The following is a 13,563-nucleotide window of genomic DNA, read 5'->3' on the forward strand; positions in this document are numbered from 1 at the left end:
TGAATAATGTTCTATAATTCTGGAGGAAGACCTGTGCCTTTTTCTAAACTAAGTTTTAAATTCTTTGGAGAAGAAATAATATACTGTTTTAATAGTGCCAAGACATCCTCATATCTGACTCGAGTCTCTCAAAACCTTACAATTGAGAAAGAATGTCCTTGCTGCTGGATCAGTGGAGGAATGTCACAGATAAAAGCTCTTTGCTGCAAACATCCTGTCCCCATTTGTCCAATTCTGGTGGCGATCACAGAGGGAGATGGAGAGACAACCCTACCATATCTTAATAAATGCAGGAGTTCATAGACAGAACAATTATCTGGCTAGTCCTGAACTGTTCATGTTAAATTGCAAATGAGCACATCCTTAAAGACTTTCCCCATTTCTTCTCCACAATATCATTGTGGGTGAAAATTTTTAAGACCTGAAGCAGACTGTTCTTTCAGCAAGTTGGGTTGATCATACCATTGCTATTAACCACATCGGAAATTGGAGGCCTACCTGCATGAAGAGATCTTTCTGCATCATTTGATGATTTCATTTGCATCACAAATCAGTCACACTTGTAATTGATCCTCAATTTAACCATTTTATTCATTGGATAGAAAACAGGTCATTTCAAGACTGATGTTGTGGATTTTGACACACTGGTTGGAATGGCGTAATTTTGCCCAGCGTCTCTTCAGAGAACAAACATATTGGAAAGGAATGTGTAATTTTGTGCCAAACAGCAAATGAGTGCATTTATAGAGCATGACAGACAGGCTTTTGTTCCTTCACTAAACAACATTAAGAAAATAAAATGTGTTATAATGGTGTCATAATGCAAAGAGGCTGTGCTGCATAGATGATCAGTAAATCTGTGACAAATCTCCACTCTAATAGTCTGCTCTTCTGACATGCAGCGGTCTTCCATTTCCTTCGGTGGGAATTCTGTAGACATAAACCACCAGGCTTCAGAGCTGCTTAGCAAACTTGGGTACCCAATTCTGCCTCTTCCATGAAGTCGACCTTCCCCACTGCCAGAACCAAAAAAAGACCTCCACCTAAGAGAATAAAATGTCCAATATGTAAAAAAATAAATCCTGGCCAAGAGACATTAATCCAAGAATTAAGGCCTTTGAAGTATAGCAATCGGAGATTATAGTAATCTCATGTCAAAAATGGAATTGTATTTCTGTTGAATATCCATTTTGTTTAAATCCCATATTAGTCAACAGAGAGAGAAAACATGAAGAAAAAGCTACGTCCTTTAAACGGGGATCATCACAGGCTGTGAAACGTGCAGACAGTTAGAGATTTTAAGCACCCCAGAGTTTGAAGAAGCCTGATTTTGACTGCCATGGACTCCAGGCAGTATTCAGAACTGGGAATTTAGGGTGGTTTATCACTGCCTGGAAGTTTCCATACTGCAATGCAAAGGCGAGCAGAGATGTGTAGCACGAGTGTACAGCTGACACAATAAGCATACCCTATATCCGAGAACTTTATATGTTGCAAGAGGAAGAGCCCCTCCTCTTCTCTCCCTTCTTTTCATTAGTTTCCCTTTACTCCCTTTTCTCTGTTTCTCCTTCTTCCTCTTTCTTTTCCTGTCCATTCCCCCTTTTTTTTTGCTTTAAAAGCAATATATTATCAAGGTTGTGATGAGAAGATCTTTGCTCAGCAGTCACTCCTGACAGGTAAGTCAGTTCCCCCCAGATTTATTCCTCACTCTTCCTTCTTCTGTGGTCTCCTTTCTGTTCCTCTACATTTGAGGGGGAGCAAATAAATGCCAACTAGATGGACGTTTAGTTGACAAGCCAACAGCATTCAGAAGACTTCCATTCCCAGGAAATTTCATGTGGTAATCATGTAAGGTTGGATTCTGCCACCACAACTCATAATGAGAAGGAAGAGTGGTTTGTAGCTAGACAGCTATGCACAGGAAATCTCCAAGGGAGTGGACTCTGTCCGGCCTCCAGTGAGAACAGGCATGCATTAGTCACCTCGGTGACCCAGCGACCTCGCTGTTACAAATACATACATTATAAGATTATATAACCCTCCCCTCTTCTGTTTTATTGACAATCCGCAACTGAAATTCATGGAACCAATTTGACATGGATTTTAACTACTGATGAACTTTTATTGATTGGTGTGTTGCTAGATGCCTTGCCTCTTACCCATTAAACGCGCAGTGCATGCACATACGTTGTTTCTTTTTGCATCGAATTCAACATCCAACCTTTCCTGCATTCCCGGGGAATGCGAGGAAGCCGCTAACACTTGGGGATGGATTGATGCCTCAAGTGCTATGGCACACAGCTCATGCATGTCGATCCACTTTACTCCAAAGCTATGAATAGGAATCACTTTACTTTCGTTCAGATCAAGGAGTAGATCTGTCTGTCAAAGCAGCCCGGAGGCCTCCAACAGCAGCGAGTTGAGCTAAACAAGTGCTGGCATTAGCAGCAGGAAGAGGAGGAAGTAGAAATGAAAATTAAGGTTGAGGACATTTTAGAAAAGACTATCAAGGTTTGTATAATGTGACAGGGCTGGTTTCTCTTGGCATATTAGCATGTTACCTGAATCCAGTTTCTTTGACAGAGGAGTTCTTGTTTGAGTTCACATCATGTCATTTATATCCTGCAAGCGCTTAATCCTGCATAAGTGATAAAATGTCACAATGCTGTTATGTTCCTTTCCCTAGTTTTGGCCAGGGAATTTATTCACATTCAGGCTTAGATTCAGTTTTGATGCTGCAAACAGACATGAACAAAATCAGGACTGTTTTTTGTTTCTAGAAAAAATGGGAAAAATGTTCTTTTGCCAGGTCTTGAGAAACAAGCCCGAAGGTGAGAAAGACACAGTCTGTTCCCAGCTGTGCCTCTGACTTAATTCTTTATGTTCCTGCTATTCTCCTCAAAAAGTACAAAACAGTTTAGCGTATATAGGTCAAAATGTGACTCATCAAAGTAAATGCCGGGGAGGCCAGATATTGCAAAATGTCACTGTTGTGCGCAAAGTCAAAACCGGGCTTTTCCACATACAGGCCCCAAGTACTTCGCCTATTGCCTGTAATATCCAGATTATAGCCAATACTCTGTATTGGAATTTGGGTTACAGCACAACCTTTTTCCAGCTTCTATCTGTTTACCACTGAGAGACTTTTATTTGGAATACTCATATTGAGCAAAACTTGCATTTTGAAACTTCTAAATAACAAGTTATTGTTCCACAAAGGAAAACAAATTAATCAAATTGGTAATTAAAAAGTTCTTGAATGCAAAACTGAAACGTAAGCAAAGGAGTGGCAGATTTTCACTGGAAATCCATGAGGACATTAGATGGAACTGTGCTACCAAGGTATTGGCCACAGTGGGATATAGATACTGTGCTGTGCCTTTTCAGAGTAAGAATAAGACAGATGCAGGAGTATAACAAGGTTACAGCTGTGCTGGATTGAAATCTAATCTTTTGAATCCAGCAGTTCAGAAGGTTTCATGTGTCACTGGCAATAAATAATGTGAAATGAACAAAGACATCAACTTTTTTTTGTACATGCACATGGGTGTGTGTGCTTATATGTGTGTATATGCATATATATAGTGTATATAGAGAGAAGTGAACATTCTTAAAAGCTATATATGTATATGTGTAGCATCTTATACATATAAATATATGGTCCATCATTCTAATTCCATGCACAACTGCACTATAACCATTGTGGTTTATAAGATCACACTTCATATATGCATGACTCACTGGCTTCATTCATGTTTCCATATGTATGTAGAAACATAGCAAAGCAGACATTCCTAGAGACATTGCAGGACAACCTCATTGAGATGGACATTCTCACCTCCTCCCGACATGACGGTGCTTACAATGATGGGTATGTGACACTTATGTGGTCTTCCTGTTTACTGTACAGTCGTTATGATCCTTGCATGAAAGCATTTGGTCATATCAATGATGTTTAACGGCAACACCATTGCTGGCCTCTTCCAAGATGGCTTTAAAAAACCAAGGTTCTGGAGCTTGGAGCACTGTGTCCTGTACATATTAATGGCACACTCATTAATATGCTAGTGACCCACAGCATGCCATTTGCTTTTTTCCCACTTGTTTGGAAAGTCATTTCATTAGTAAGAAGTACCTACAGCAATTTTGAGTCCCATATAAACTAAGATTAATTTCATTTTTATAAAGATCTTAAACCAATATTGTAGTGGCGACCTGATACTTCATTGTTAAGTTGATATTCTCCACGTGCCTTATCTTACAAGTGCCTACTAGTGTTATATGTAAGCCAAGCCTTTGATTCTGACTTTACGATCCATTCTGGCTTTTTTACCTAACTTTTTATCACTTAACTTTTAAGTTATAAACAACTTTTAAATGGATACTTAGTGCCAAAAATGTCGACCTTGTGTTGGCAGTTTCTGATTTTGTAGCCATCATTAACTGAAGATCTAATTGGTGTACTTGAACACTGCAGGTCCCTCTTTGCTGAGAGCAGATACCTCTGTGCCTAAACAATTTCCGAAACCAGAAGAGTATCTGAGTCCTTGTAAAAATGAGTGTTTTGATGTAGAACATTAGCAGAAATAATGAATCTTTCTCTAATGCTCAGCAGTCATGCTTAGAGTACCAATAAACCCATGGCTGTAATAGTACAAATACCTATTTTGGAGAATTATATGTTACTTTATACTGCATGAATTAGTGGCTTTTCTGCATGGTGATGTTTCTGCATGTGACATTTCCGCCTGTGACTGCACAAGTTACTTCAAGGGGAAAACAGAGTCGGGTCTTCATCTGGTGTAATCCACTGGCTTGACTGACTCCCATGGCCCCATGCTGACTGCATTTGCGCTGGCTGCAAATCTGTTCCCATAACCATGGCAGAAGGTGCAAACTGCACTGAGGCTATTTCTCAGTCCTCACAAGCTGGATTATTGTTTTACATTGGCATGGTGATAGACAAGTCAGATCTGTTTCCCAAGTTTCATTCCCGGCATTTGAATGCCTTGTAACTTTGTGATGTCCCACCAAAATTAGGTTTTTCATTTAGGATTCCCGTGGAGAGAACTCCCATTGGGACATTTCATTTCAGGAACTCATGGTCTGCAGTGGGTTCTTTTTGCACGGACTTACATGAGTCTCACACAAGGTCCTCACAGGCTGGCTCTCAGGCTGCATCTGTAGTAACGGGCAAAATACGGTGCCTCCCAATGTGTCACTGGGCAGGAAACGCTGTTGCCTTTGACAGTAATTCACACTTTTTATACGTAGGCATCAAACTAAGGTGCTCTGGACTGCTTTCTTGAAGCAGGTGCCTCTCCCCACTGGCGTTACACAGGACTTGGATTCTGGGCTTTGATGCTTTTAGCCGTGCCATTGTCCAACGCTTAAGTTTGCTGGGCGGGGACAGTGTGAATATTCCCCTCTGTGACAATTTGGGTGCTATGGAATGGCTTAAGCTCTCTCTCCCCATCCGCATTCACCAATGCCATATAAAAAACGCTCTCATGCAGTGATCAATGAATTGGTAAACACCTTCCCCTCTTTAATCTGACCCACGCTCCTCTTCAGTCTCCGCAGGGCATTTCTGTGGGAGTGTGAGCAGGCCCCCGGTGCTGCCCGTGCCACCAGTCTGTCGTAGCTGTGCTTGGGGTATTCATCTCACTCTAAGGCCAGCTCTTCCACAGAGGGGACTCCTGCCCTTGAAGGGTTCTCTGTGGCATTGTTGGCACTGTGATTCTTTTGTTTTGTTTTGTTTTCCTTTACTCTGTGTGACTTGCCTAAGATTTTTATTCTTCTCTTTCGTGCATGCCATCCATGTCCGTAGCCAGCATTGTGTGGAGCTGCTTTCCTCGTCCCAGCAGCAGTCGCCATCCTCCCACCTCACGTCTCCCTCGGCTTCGATCTGTGTGAGGAGTCACTTGCTGTTGGTCTTTCTTCCCTCAGGCACTTCCTGTTCAAACCTGGAGGCACTTCTCCCCTTTTTTGTACGACGTCGCCAGGATATCCCTTGACGTCCAGCACTGTGTACTCACCTCCCCCTAGGCCCCTTCCCAGAAGTACCTTCTCTAGGCCTGCCTTTAACCTGAAGAAACCCTACAAGTACTGTAACTGGAAATGCGCTGCCCTGAGTGCCATCGTCATCTCAGTCACGCTGGTGATCCTGCTGGCGTATTTCGTAGGTAAGCTTATTTCTGTTTGGTTTTTTGTTTTTTTCTTTTTTCTACTTTTCTTTCATTTCTCTACAGACTCACCCATAATGTTAATGGTCAAGATCATGGTACAAAGTGACAGGGAAATAAGGCTTCTATTGGCTTAGTTGTGGTTGCAGTGCCATGGTAGGGAGCCAAACACATGTCATAGAGCCAGAAGAGCTTACTAAACCATGAGTGAGTCATACATTGTGCTCCCTTCAGTGGCATGGACTGTTTACATTCTGCAGAGGAAAGTGTACCTGGAGTGAGACAAACCCACCAGATGTTTTCAAAGTTACCCATTAAAAGAGGCGGTGAGGTCCATGTCCCAGTTACAGTCACATCCAGGTCCGTGGGAATTCTCTGCCGTTGGCTTTGATGGGATCCAAGATCCTGACACACAAAAATGTGGGTTTATTCTGTCTTTTGGTGGCACATCCTAGCCGTTCAACCAACTGAGTTTAGATTGTGGTCCAACAGAGTTTTCTTTGAGTATGGGAGCTGGGGAAATTTGCTACTTGGGTGGAGCAGCAGTGGATTTTTCTTGTGCTGTGCATGATCTGAATTTCTCTGGTTTATAAGAGATGTCATTGTTCATTGCAAAAAGGCATTGTCAGTATTTGTTGCAAAAGTAATTGAAATGTTAGAAGTGAAAATTGTATTTTTCAGCCTGTAAAGTCGGGGTGTTACCATTACTTTTTCTTCAGTTAGATTTGATATTTGCATTATAAATGTCTTACAAAGGTCCATTCCTAGACTTTTATTTTAAACTGTCAGTGGTGCAGACTTTAATTGTCAGACACTTACATATGTGATCATAGGTAAAAAAAGCCCGTTTCTCATGGCACAAATGAGTCTTTTTGATTTCGCTGTGACTTCCTGTACACTAATGATCTATAAAAGGTTGTGGTTAGAATTACAAATCTCAGCCTGGATCGAAAGATTTTTGCTTTCATTTCACAAGAGTATAATTAGCACTGCCACAAAGGATTGCTTTTACTGTGTTCCTTTTATGTACACTTCTTTAATGACTGATACTTTTCCACTTCTGCCTTGCATCATACTCTGGTCACTTTTATGCCTCCTGTAAGAGAAGCAGGAATGATTAATTAACCAACATTAAATCAGCAGCAGTTTGATGAAATATGCAGTCAATTTTTCATCATTTGCTACGTACATTTGGACTCGCCTTTCTCATTTGTCTGGTATTCTCCTTATGCCCCGAACATGGTTCCTTTGGACATTATCTCAGTGTGTCAGAGGAGTACAGTTATACCTCAGAACAGCGGTGCCTATTAATTCTGACGGAGGAGATGCTTACCATTTGATAGATTGAGAAGAGTTTGGTTTGCATTCGCTATTCTCCAACTCAAAAACCTTTTTCAGAGTTCTGAAGAGATCAGGCTCCTGTTTAAAATCACAGTTAATGTGGTTAAAAGGTAGGTCCGTTGAGTGCTCTCCCATCCGTTTTTCCCTCATTCAGATGAATCCTGTGGCATTTGCCTGGCTCCACAAATGGCTGGTGAGGCGCCAGAAATGCTGATCAGGTTGAACTGCTGTAATTATGGATCATAATTACTAATTTCTAAAGGAACTATCAATTATTAAAAATCAAATTCAATGGTTCAGTTCAGCATAAACATATTTAGCAAAGATTGTCTCTACCAGAGCCAGTGTTCTAATCAAAAGGCAAAAAGGCAGATATTTAATTAGATTTTGATGAAAAATTGTGTTTAATTTCAAGTATAATCAATTATTAATTACTGTAATGAGTGACTCTGGCGGGGTTTACTAATTAACTCATTTAAAAATTATGAATAACCTTTTCATTTGTAATTATTTTCTACATCCTGTCAAGTTGCAGACAAGAATTGTATCACCTAACCCAAAAGAAAAAAAGGAATCAGGGAGTCAAAATGTTTGTACTTTCACTAAGTTAAGCGGAGACATTTTGCATTCTGATAATAACTGCACAGGAACTTGTTCATTCGTTTAAATAACCTGGTTTATTTGCAAACAAATCACTGTTTTTCCTCCAGTTTGGGGTTTTTTCCCCCTATATTTAGATAGTTGAATTTTCTTACAGATTTCTTTCCTCATTTAAGCAGTGTCTTGCTCTTTTTGATGCCATGGGGACTATTTCAGTGGTAAGGTAAAACTTAATCATGAGTAAGAAGATCTAATCTATAGAACAGCTCATCAATGTTGGGAACTTGGCTACTTTCCACCTGCTCTTGTTAGTTAAAACAGCCATAGAAATTATCTTTTTTGATGACCATGTTCATCCTCCAAAGCAAACTGAGGTCATTGGAAAGACTCCCAGTTAAGTGAATGGACTTTGGATTGGGTCCCATGGCAGTGGCTTGACATTTACTCTATTTTTTTGTACACTGATCGCTTAATGGAAATACTTCAGAGTAGCGTCTAGGGCTTCAGGATGCTTTTCATAGCATCCAGCACGTCACAGTAATCTGTTTAGATATTAAAAACTACCCATCACAGGCTATACCTACAAGTGTATGGAGCTAGAGACATCAGGAGATCCACGAGGGACTCTGTCTTGGCAATAATTTTTGTGTGGTGGGCGACCATCTGAGGCAGGCAGAGCTGCGTGGAAACAACGAGGCATTAGGTCATTTCTGAAGTTCTTTGCTGAAGCCAGTTAATTTTTGAAATTCATCTGAGGCCCTTGCTAAATCATTTGTTTAAAGCTAAAAGGCAGAATTTCCATTATTTTATGAAAGTCTTTATGGTATTTAATAGTCTGAAGTTCATTTATCTTGCTGGGCTTTTTCAAAGAAGAGGAGAGGGGACATAAATAGAAGTCCATGGAAGCTGAACGGCTGGTATCATGTGTCAACACTGTGATCAAGCTGAAGGTTTTACAGGTCTGAGTCACTGGTCTGGAGAGATAATAGCAAACAAAATATAACAGGGTGTATTAAGCAGCAGCAGCTAGTTTTCATTTGAATTAACCAGCTTTGATTGACTTGTTGCCATCTTTTCAAATATTCAGAGACACACACTAAGGCAGTGGCAACAATGCACATCAAAGTTTTGTACACACACAGCTTATGCAAATCTTGTGAGCTCTGCAGACGCTTGTCTCGTGGGGTGAGAACACCAAAGAGAAAAGCAGTGGCAGATCGGGGCTGTAACATTAAAATGGCAGGAATGGTACCGCAGGAACCACTGAAATGAAAGGTCTCTTTAAGCAGCTTGTAACTGACCTGCAAATTTGCTGTTCCAGGAGATCGTGAAGAGACACCGCTTTAAAATTAAAGTTCTCATTTTAGGATTGTCCATTCTATTGACAGCTAGACAAGGAAAATTTTCATGGCTTTTGCTGGGATGTGATGGGGTCTGTGTGCCATGGAGCTCTGCCTCAGAGGGCTAATTTATAGCAAGATTCTTATGGCAGAGATAATACCACGAGGTATGTTGCTATCCAAATACTTTGCCAGCAGAGGTTCTGTATCTGGTAGATGCCAGGCCTGCTAGCATAGCACTGTAAAGAATCTCTGACATTGCTGTACTGCTTGGGAGGAAGATTTCTGGGTTAGAAAAAGAAAAGACCTGTTTGATTCTCCAGATCTCCATGCCCAGCAGCTGTTTGGCTAGATCTGCGGAACGGTTTCTAAATGAATTAGTGATGGAGAATAGTTTCTTTCTTCTGAAACAGAAGGTATTATCCTCTGCCTGATGTAGATTCCAGACTAGATGGAAGTACAATTTGATGTAGTTAGGCACTTGCAATTTTCCTATACTTAAGCATGTGCTGCGGTTGCATTGCATGAACAGCAAGAAAGATGGGCATTTGATTTAGATTAAAGTTAGGGATGGAAAACATATTATGAAGCCAAAACAGTCATTCATTTGATTGGAGTCAGAGCTCTCTCTACTTTTCAGCTCTGTGTTTGAACTCCATACAGATGCAGCTTCACTTAAAGAACAGCGTTGCTTGCTACAGGCAAAATGCTTTGACGGTAAAACTGTGCTAGGACTATGATGTGTTTATAAGGTGTCTTTCTTTTTATTGTCTAAAAATCACCCTGAAAACTAACTTTAGCTCAGTTTGTCCATGATTCTTTGATGCTATGTAATAAACCCAATTTAAAGCAGCTTTCCAAAGCTCTTAGCTATCTAACTGGTTAGCTCTGGATGTATAGTATACCAATTACCATGGTGTTTACCCGCCACTTGAGATCAATAGAAGTTGCTAATGCTTAATTATTAAACTTGAACTATATCTATTGATCCTACATTTATACCTTGATATTAAGGTTTTTATTCAAGTTAAAATATAAACTAATCTATTATCCTGCCAACAAGTTTCTTTCATTTTCTACTTGAATATTTCTTTTCTGACCCCAGATTAAATTCTATTTTGCTCCAGTTACCATTTGTTCTTTTGATTTACAAGGATCTTTCAATGTTTTCTGTTTCCTTCTTCTCTTAGATGAATTGCAGAAATGATAGCTAAACAGTCTATTCTAGCAAAGCCTTTATGTTATGAAGTCAATGTGTTACCTAAAGAGGAGCTACAGGCAAACACAACCTTCTGGTTGCTGGTCTTGCACACGCCCCTCTTAAACTGGAGCAACTCCATTTACTTTAGCACTGGCTCAAATGCAGTCCGAGTCGATGACATTGGTCCCCGTGCCTGCAACGGGAGCTGGACCAACCCTGGAAAAGTCTGCATATATTTTTATATATTCCTGATGCTGGAGTCTGACCTGACTAAAGACAGAAAATACATCAAGACAGATGTTGACCTTTCAATCCAGTTTTGAATTATCTTCTTGTAGTTTTTATATTGAGCTCCAAATTTTACCCCTGTAAATTATCTTGGGAAAGCTAAGACATGAAAATAGTCTCAGCCCCGTGGAGAGATGCCATCAACGTGAGCTTCTGTCTGCATTCAAAAGTGCATGGTTTCAGATGAGCTGCAGGAATCTTTTTGCATCATTTGTTCTGTAGCAGAGAGATGGGAAGATCGCAGGGCTTTGTGTTAGCCTCAATCACACTTCACTCTTGTTAAGGAACAAGTGAGAGCAGCTGCTGTGTGTAAAGTCTACAAGAGGCTGGTTGAGTAGCACTGAGCTCCCGAAAGCTGCCTACAGGGATCTGGCAAAAGAAACTTTCCCTGGTCAGATCCACAAAGAATTAGTGAATCACTCAAATGTTTCATCCTCAGTCACTTTACTGACATTCCCCCTTCTTCCTCTGCATGTGCATGCACACACAGTGTTGGATAAAACACACAGATTCCCCAATACAGCTCAGTATAGCTGCAATAAGGAATGTTATGTATACATCTTGTATACGTGACCAAGAAAAGGCATTTGGTTGTTAGCACAGTACCTGTACACAAGACAGTAATCATCAGAGAAATGAGAAAGACACAAAATTAAAACCAAGATGAGCTGTATTTGGTCTGTATTTCCTCCTGTTTTGTTGTCTTTCGTTGCAGCTTTAGGTGCATAGTGGAATGAATTATAACTCACATCTTATTGTCCATCATCTGCAAAGTCAGGAAGAGCTGTTTGTATTATTAGAGGATTATGTGCATCTCTTTTGGGTTTGGATTTTGCATTGTATGTTTGGATAGCAGCTACTGTTAGCTTTATAGTTTAAAGAAAGTACAAGTGATTTAACCGTAGCTTTAAATTAAACGTGATGAAGGTACAAGATCCCACTTTAAAGCTACTCCTGTGAAGATCAATTAATTCAAGTGGGTGTTAAAAAACTCACCATAGAAACTCCATTAAAGAACATTCACTGTTTTGACCTAAATAAGATCTGTAACCTGACATTAAAAGTGTTGGGATAGGAAAAATATAAGTTGATGTATACGCTATTGAAAGAGAGGCACTGCCAGAAGATGTTACTGGAAAAGGATAGTAAAAGATAATATAAACCCACTAATTTTGTTAGAGTTGCCTAATCTGGACAAACCAGGAAGTATTAAAATTTGGTATTCCATTTGATGGCAACATGTTCTGAAACTCAGCGGCAAAATTGCTGCTTTGCAAAGTGGTTAACGCTTCTTCAAAGTCTACACTCATAAAGAGCTTGGTGAACTACTGCATCTTTTAGGAACTAATTCAGTGTTTATTGGAAGCAGGAAGAAGTAGGAAGATTCCCATAATTTTCATCTCTTTTCTTAATTTGTAATGTGAAAAGCCATAAACATTGTCAGATCATGTAGGCTGACCTCTTAGGACACTGAAGGCTAGTAAACTCCAGCTACTTACTCTCCCATTTTTACATAGGTAAGTCACATACCTACTTCAGTTCACTTTTCCCCAACTTATACGTGTAAGGATCCCATTAGCTCTTTTTGGCTACAGAAATCACATTAGGATTTTGTTATACAGCATCCTCCTGTGCTTACTCCTGAAGTAATTTTCAGTCTCTGCTTTCCAGTTGCCAGTGTCCCGTTTCATGGACACAACTTGTGATTCGTTATCCCAAGTGTGCAGGCTGACCTTTGAAACATTTCATTTGGGCCTTAAGCACGTTTTGTTTGATTCAAATTTAGTAACTGTCCAGCTCTTCTATTTATCTGTTTTGTCTTCATCATTGTATTTGTCACTTGAATAGTCTTTGAGTCATCTGCATGTGTAGTCATCCATGATTTTATATTTACTTCTGTAACATTGATGTAAGTGTTGGATAATTTCAGGCCAACTATCAGTTGTTGAATTTCACAAGAAATTTTAACATTTGATGGTTATTCACCAGCGATGATGATTTTAAGGTCTTTCAGTCAGTTTTTAAGCACATGTATACGTTGCTTTTTACCATTGGAAAGTGCTTGTTTCCTTAATCAAAAGTCATAGCAAATTAAATCAAATGTCTTACTAAAGTGTAATCTTCTCAAAAAATGAGTACCTGTTTGTTTCTTAAGATCTGTTTTTCAGAAAAGCAATATGATTGGCCTGAGTTACTGTATTCTTCATTGGTTGAATTCTGTGTTGTTTTCCATTATTTTTTCTGGAATAGATGTCAGGCTACCCAATCTAAGTGACTTGCATCCTCTTGTTTTCCCTCCTTAAATATTTGCACAGCATTAACCCTGTTCCAATCTCTTGTTAGCTGGTTCAGTATTTTTCACCGAGTCAGATCCCTCTTCTGCTAGCTCGTCTCTGGGTACAAGTTAAATGAGCCTGCAGATTTAAAAATGTTTGTCCTTGAATAGATGTAGTTTAATATAATTCTTGGTTATTAATGGACTGGAAAAAAACTTATTTCTTTCGAAATAATTGCATTATCCTAGATATTTTCAAAAACCAGAACAAAAATTCTTACTGAACACTTTAGCCTTTACTATAACATTATTAACAATTTCCCCATCTCCATC

General features: G+C 39.7%; 1 protein-coding gene across 2 annotated transcripts in view; it reads left to right on the forward strand.

Moving 5' to 3' along the window:
* The window catches only part of TENM4 (teneurin transmembrane protein 4), a 622,246-nt gene that overhangs the window by 403,017 nt on the left and 205,666 nt on the right, over positions 1-13,563 (forward strand). For both annotated transcript variants that reach the window (XM_054803254.1, XM_054803243.1), the window contains 2 exons: positions 3,773-3,871; positions 5,950-6,185. In XM_054803254.1, coding sequence (XP_054659229.1) covers positions 3,773-3,871; positions 5,950-6,185 — 335 coding nt within the window. The remainder of the gene's footprint in view (positions 1-3,772; positions 3,872-5,949; positions 6,186-13,563) is intronic.

This window comes from Grus americana, chromosome 1, assembly GCF_028858705.1.
Source record: "Grus americana isolate bGruAme1 chromosome 1, bGruAme1.mat, whole genome shotgun sequence".
In the NCBI taxonomy this organism is placed as follows: Eukaryota; Metazoa; Chordata; class Aves; order Gruiformes; family Gruidae; genus Grus; species Grus americana.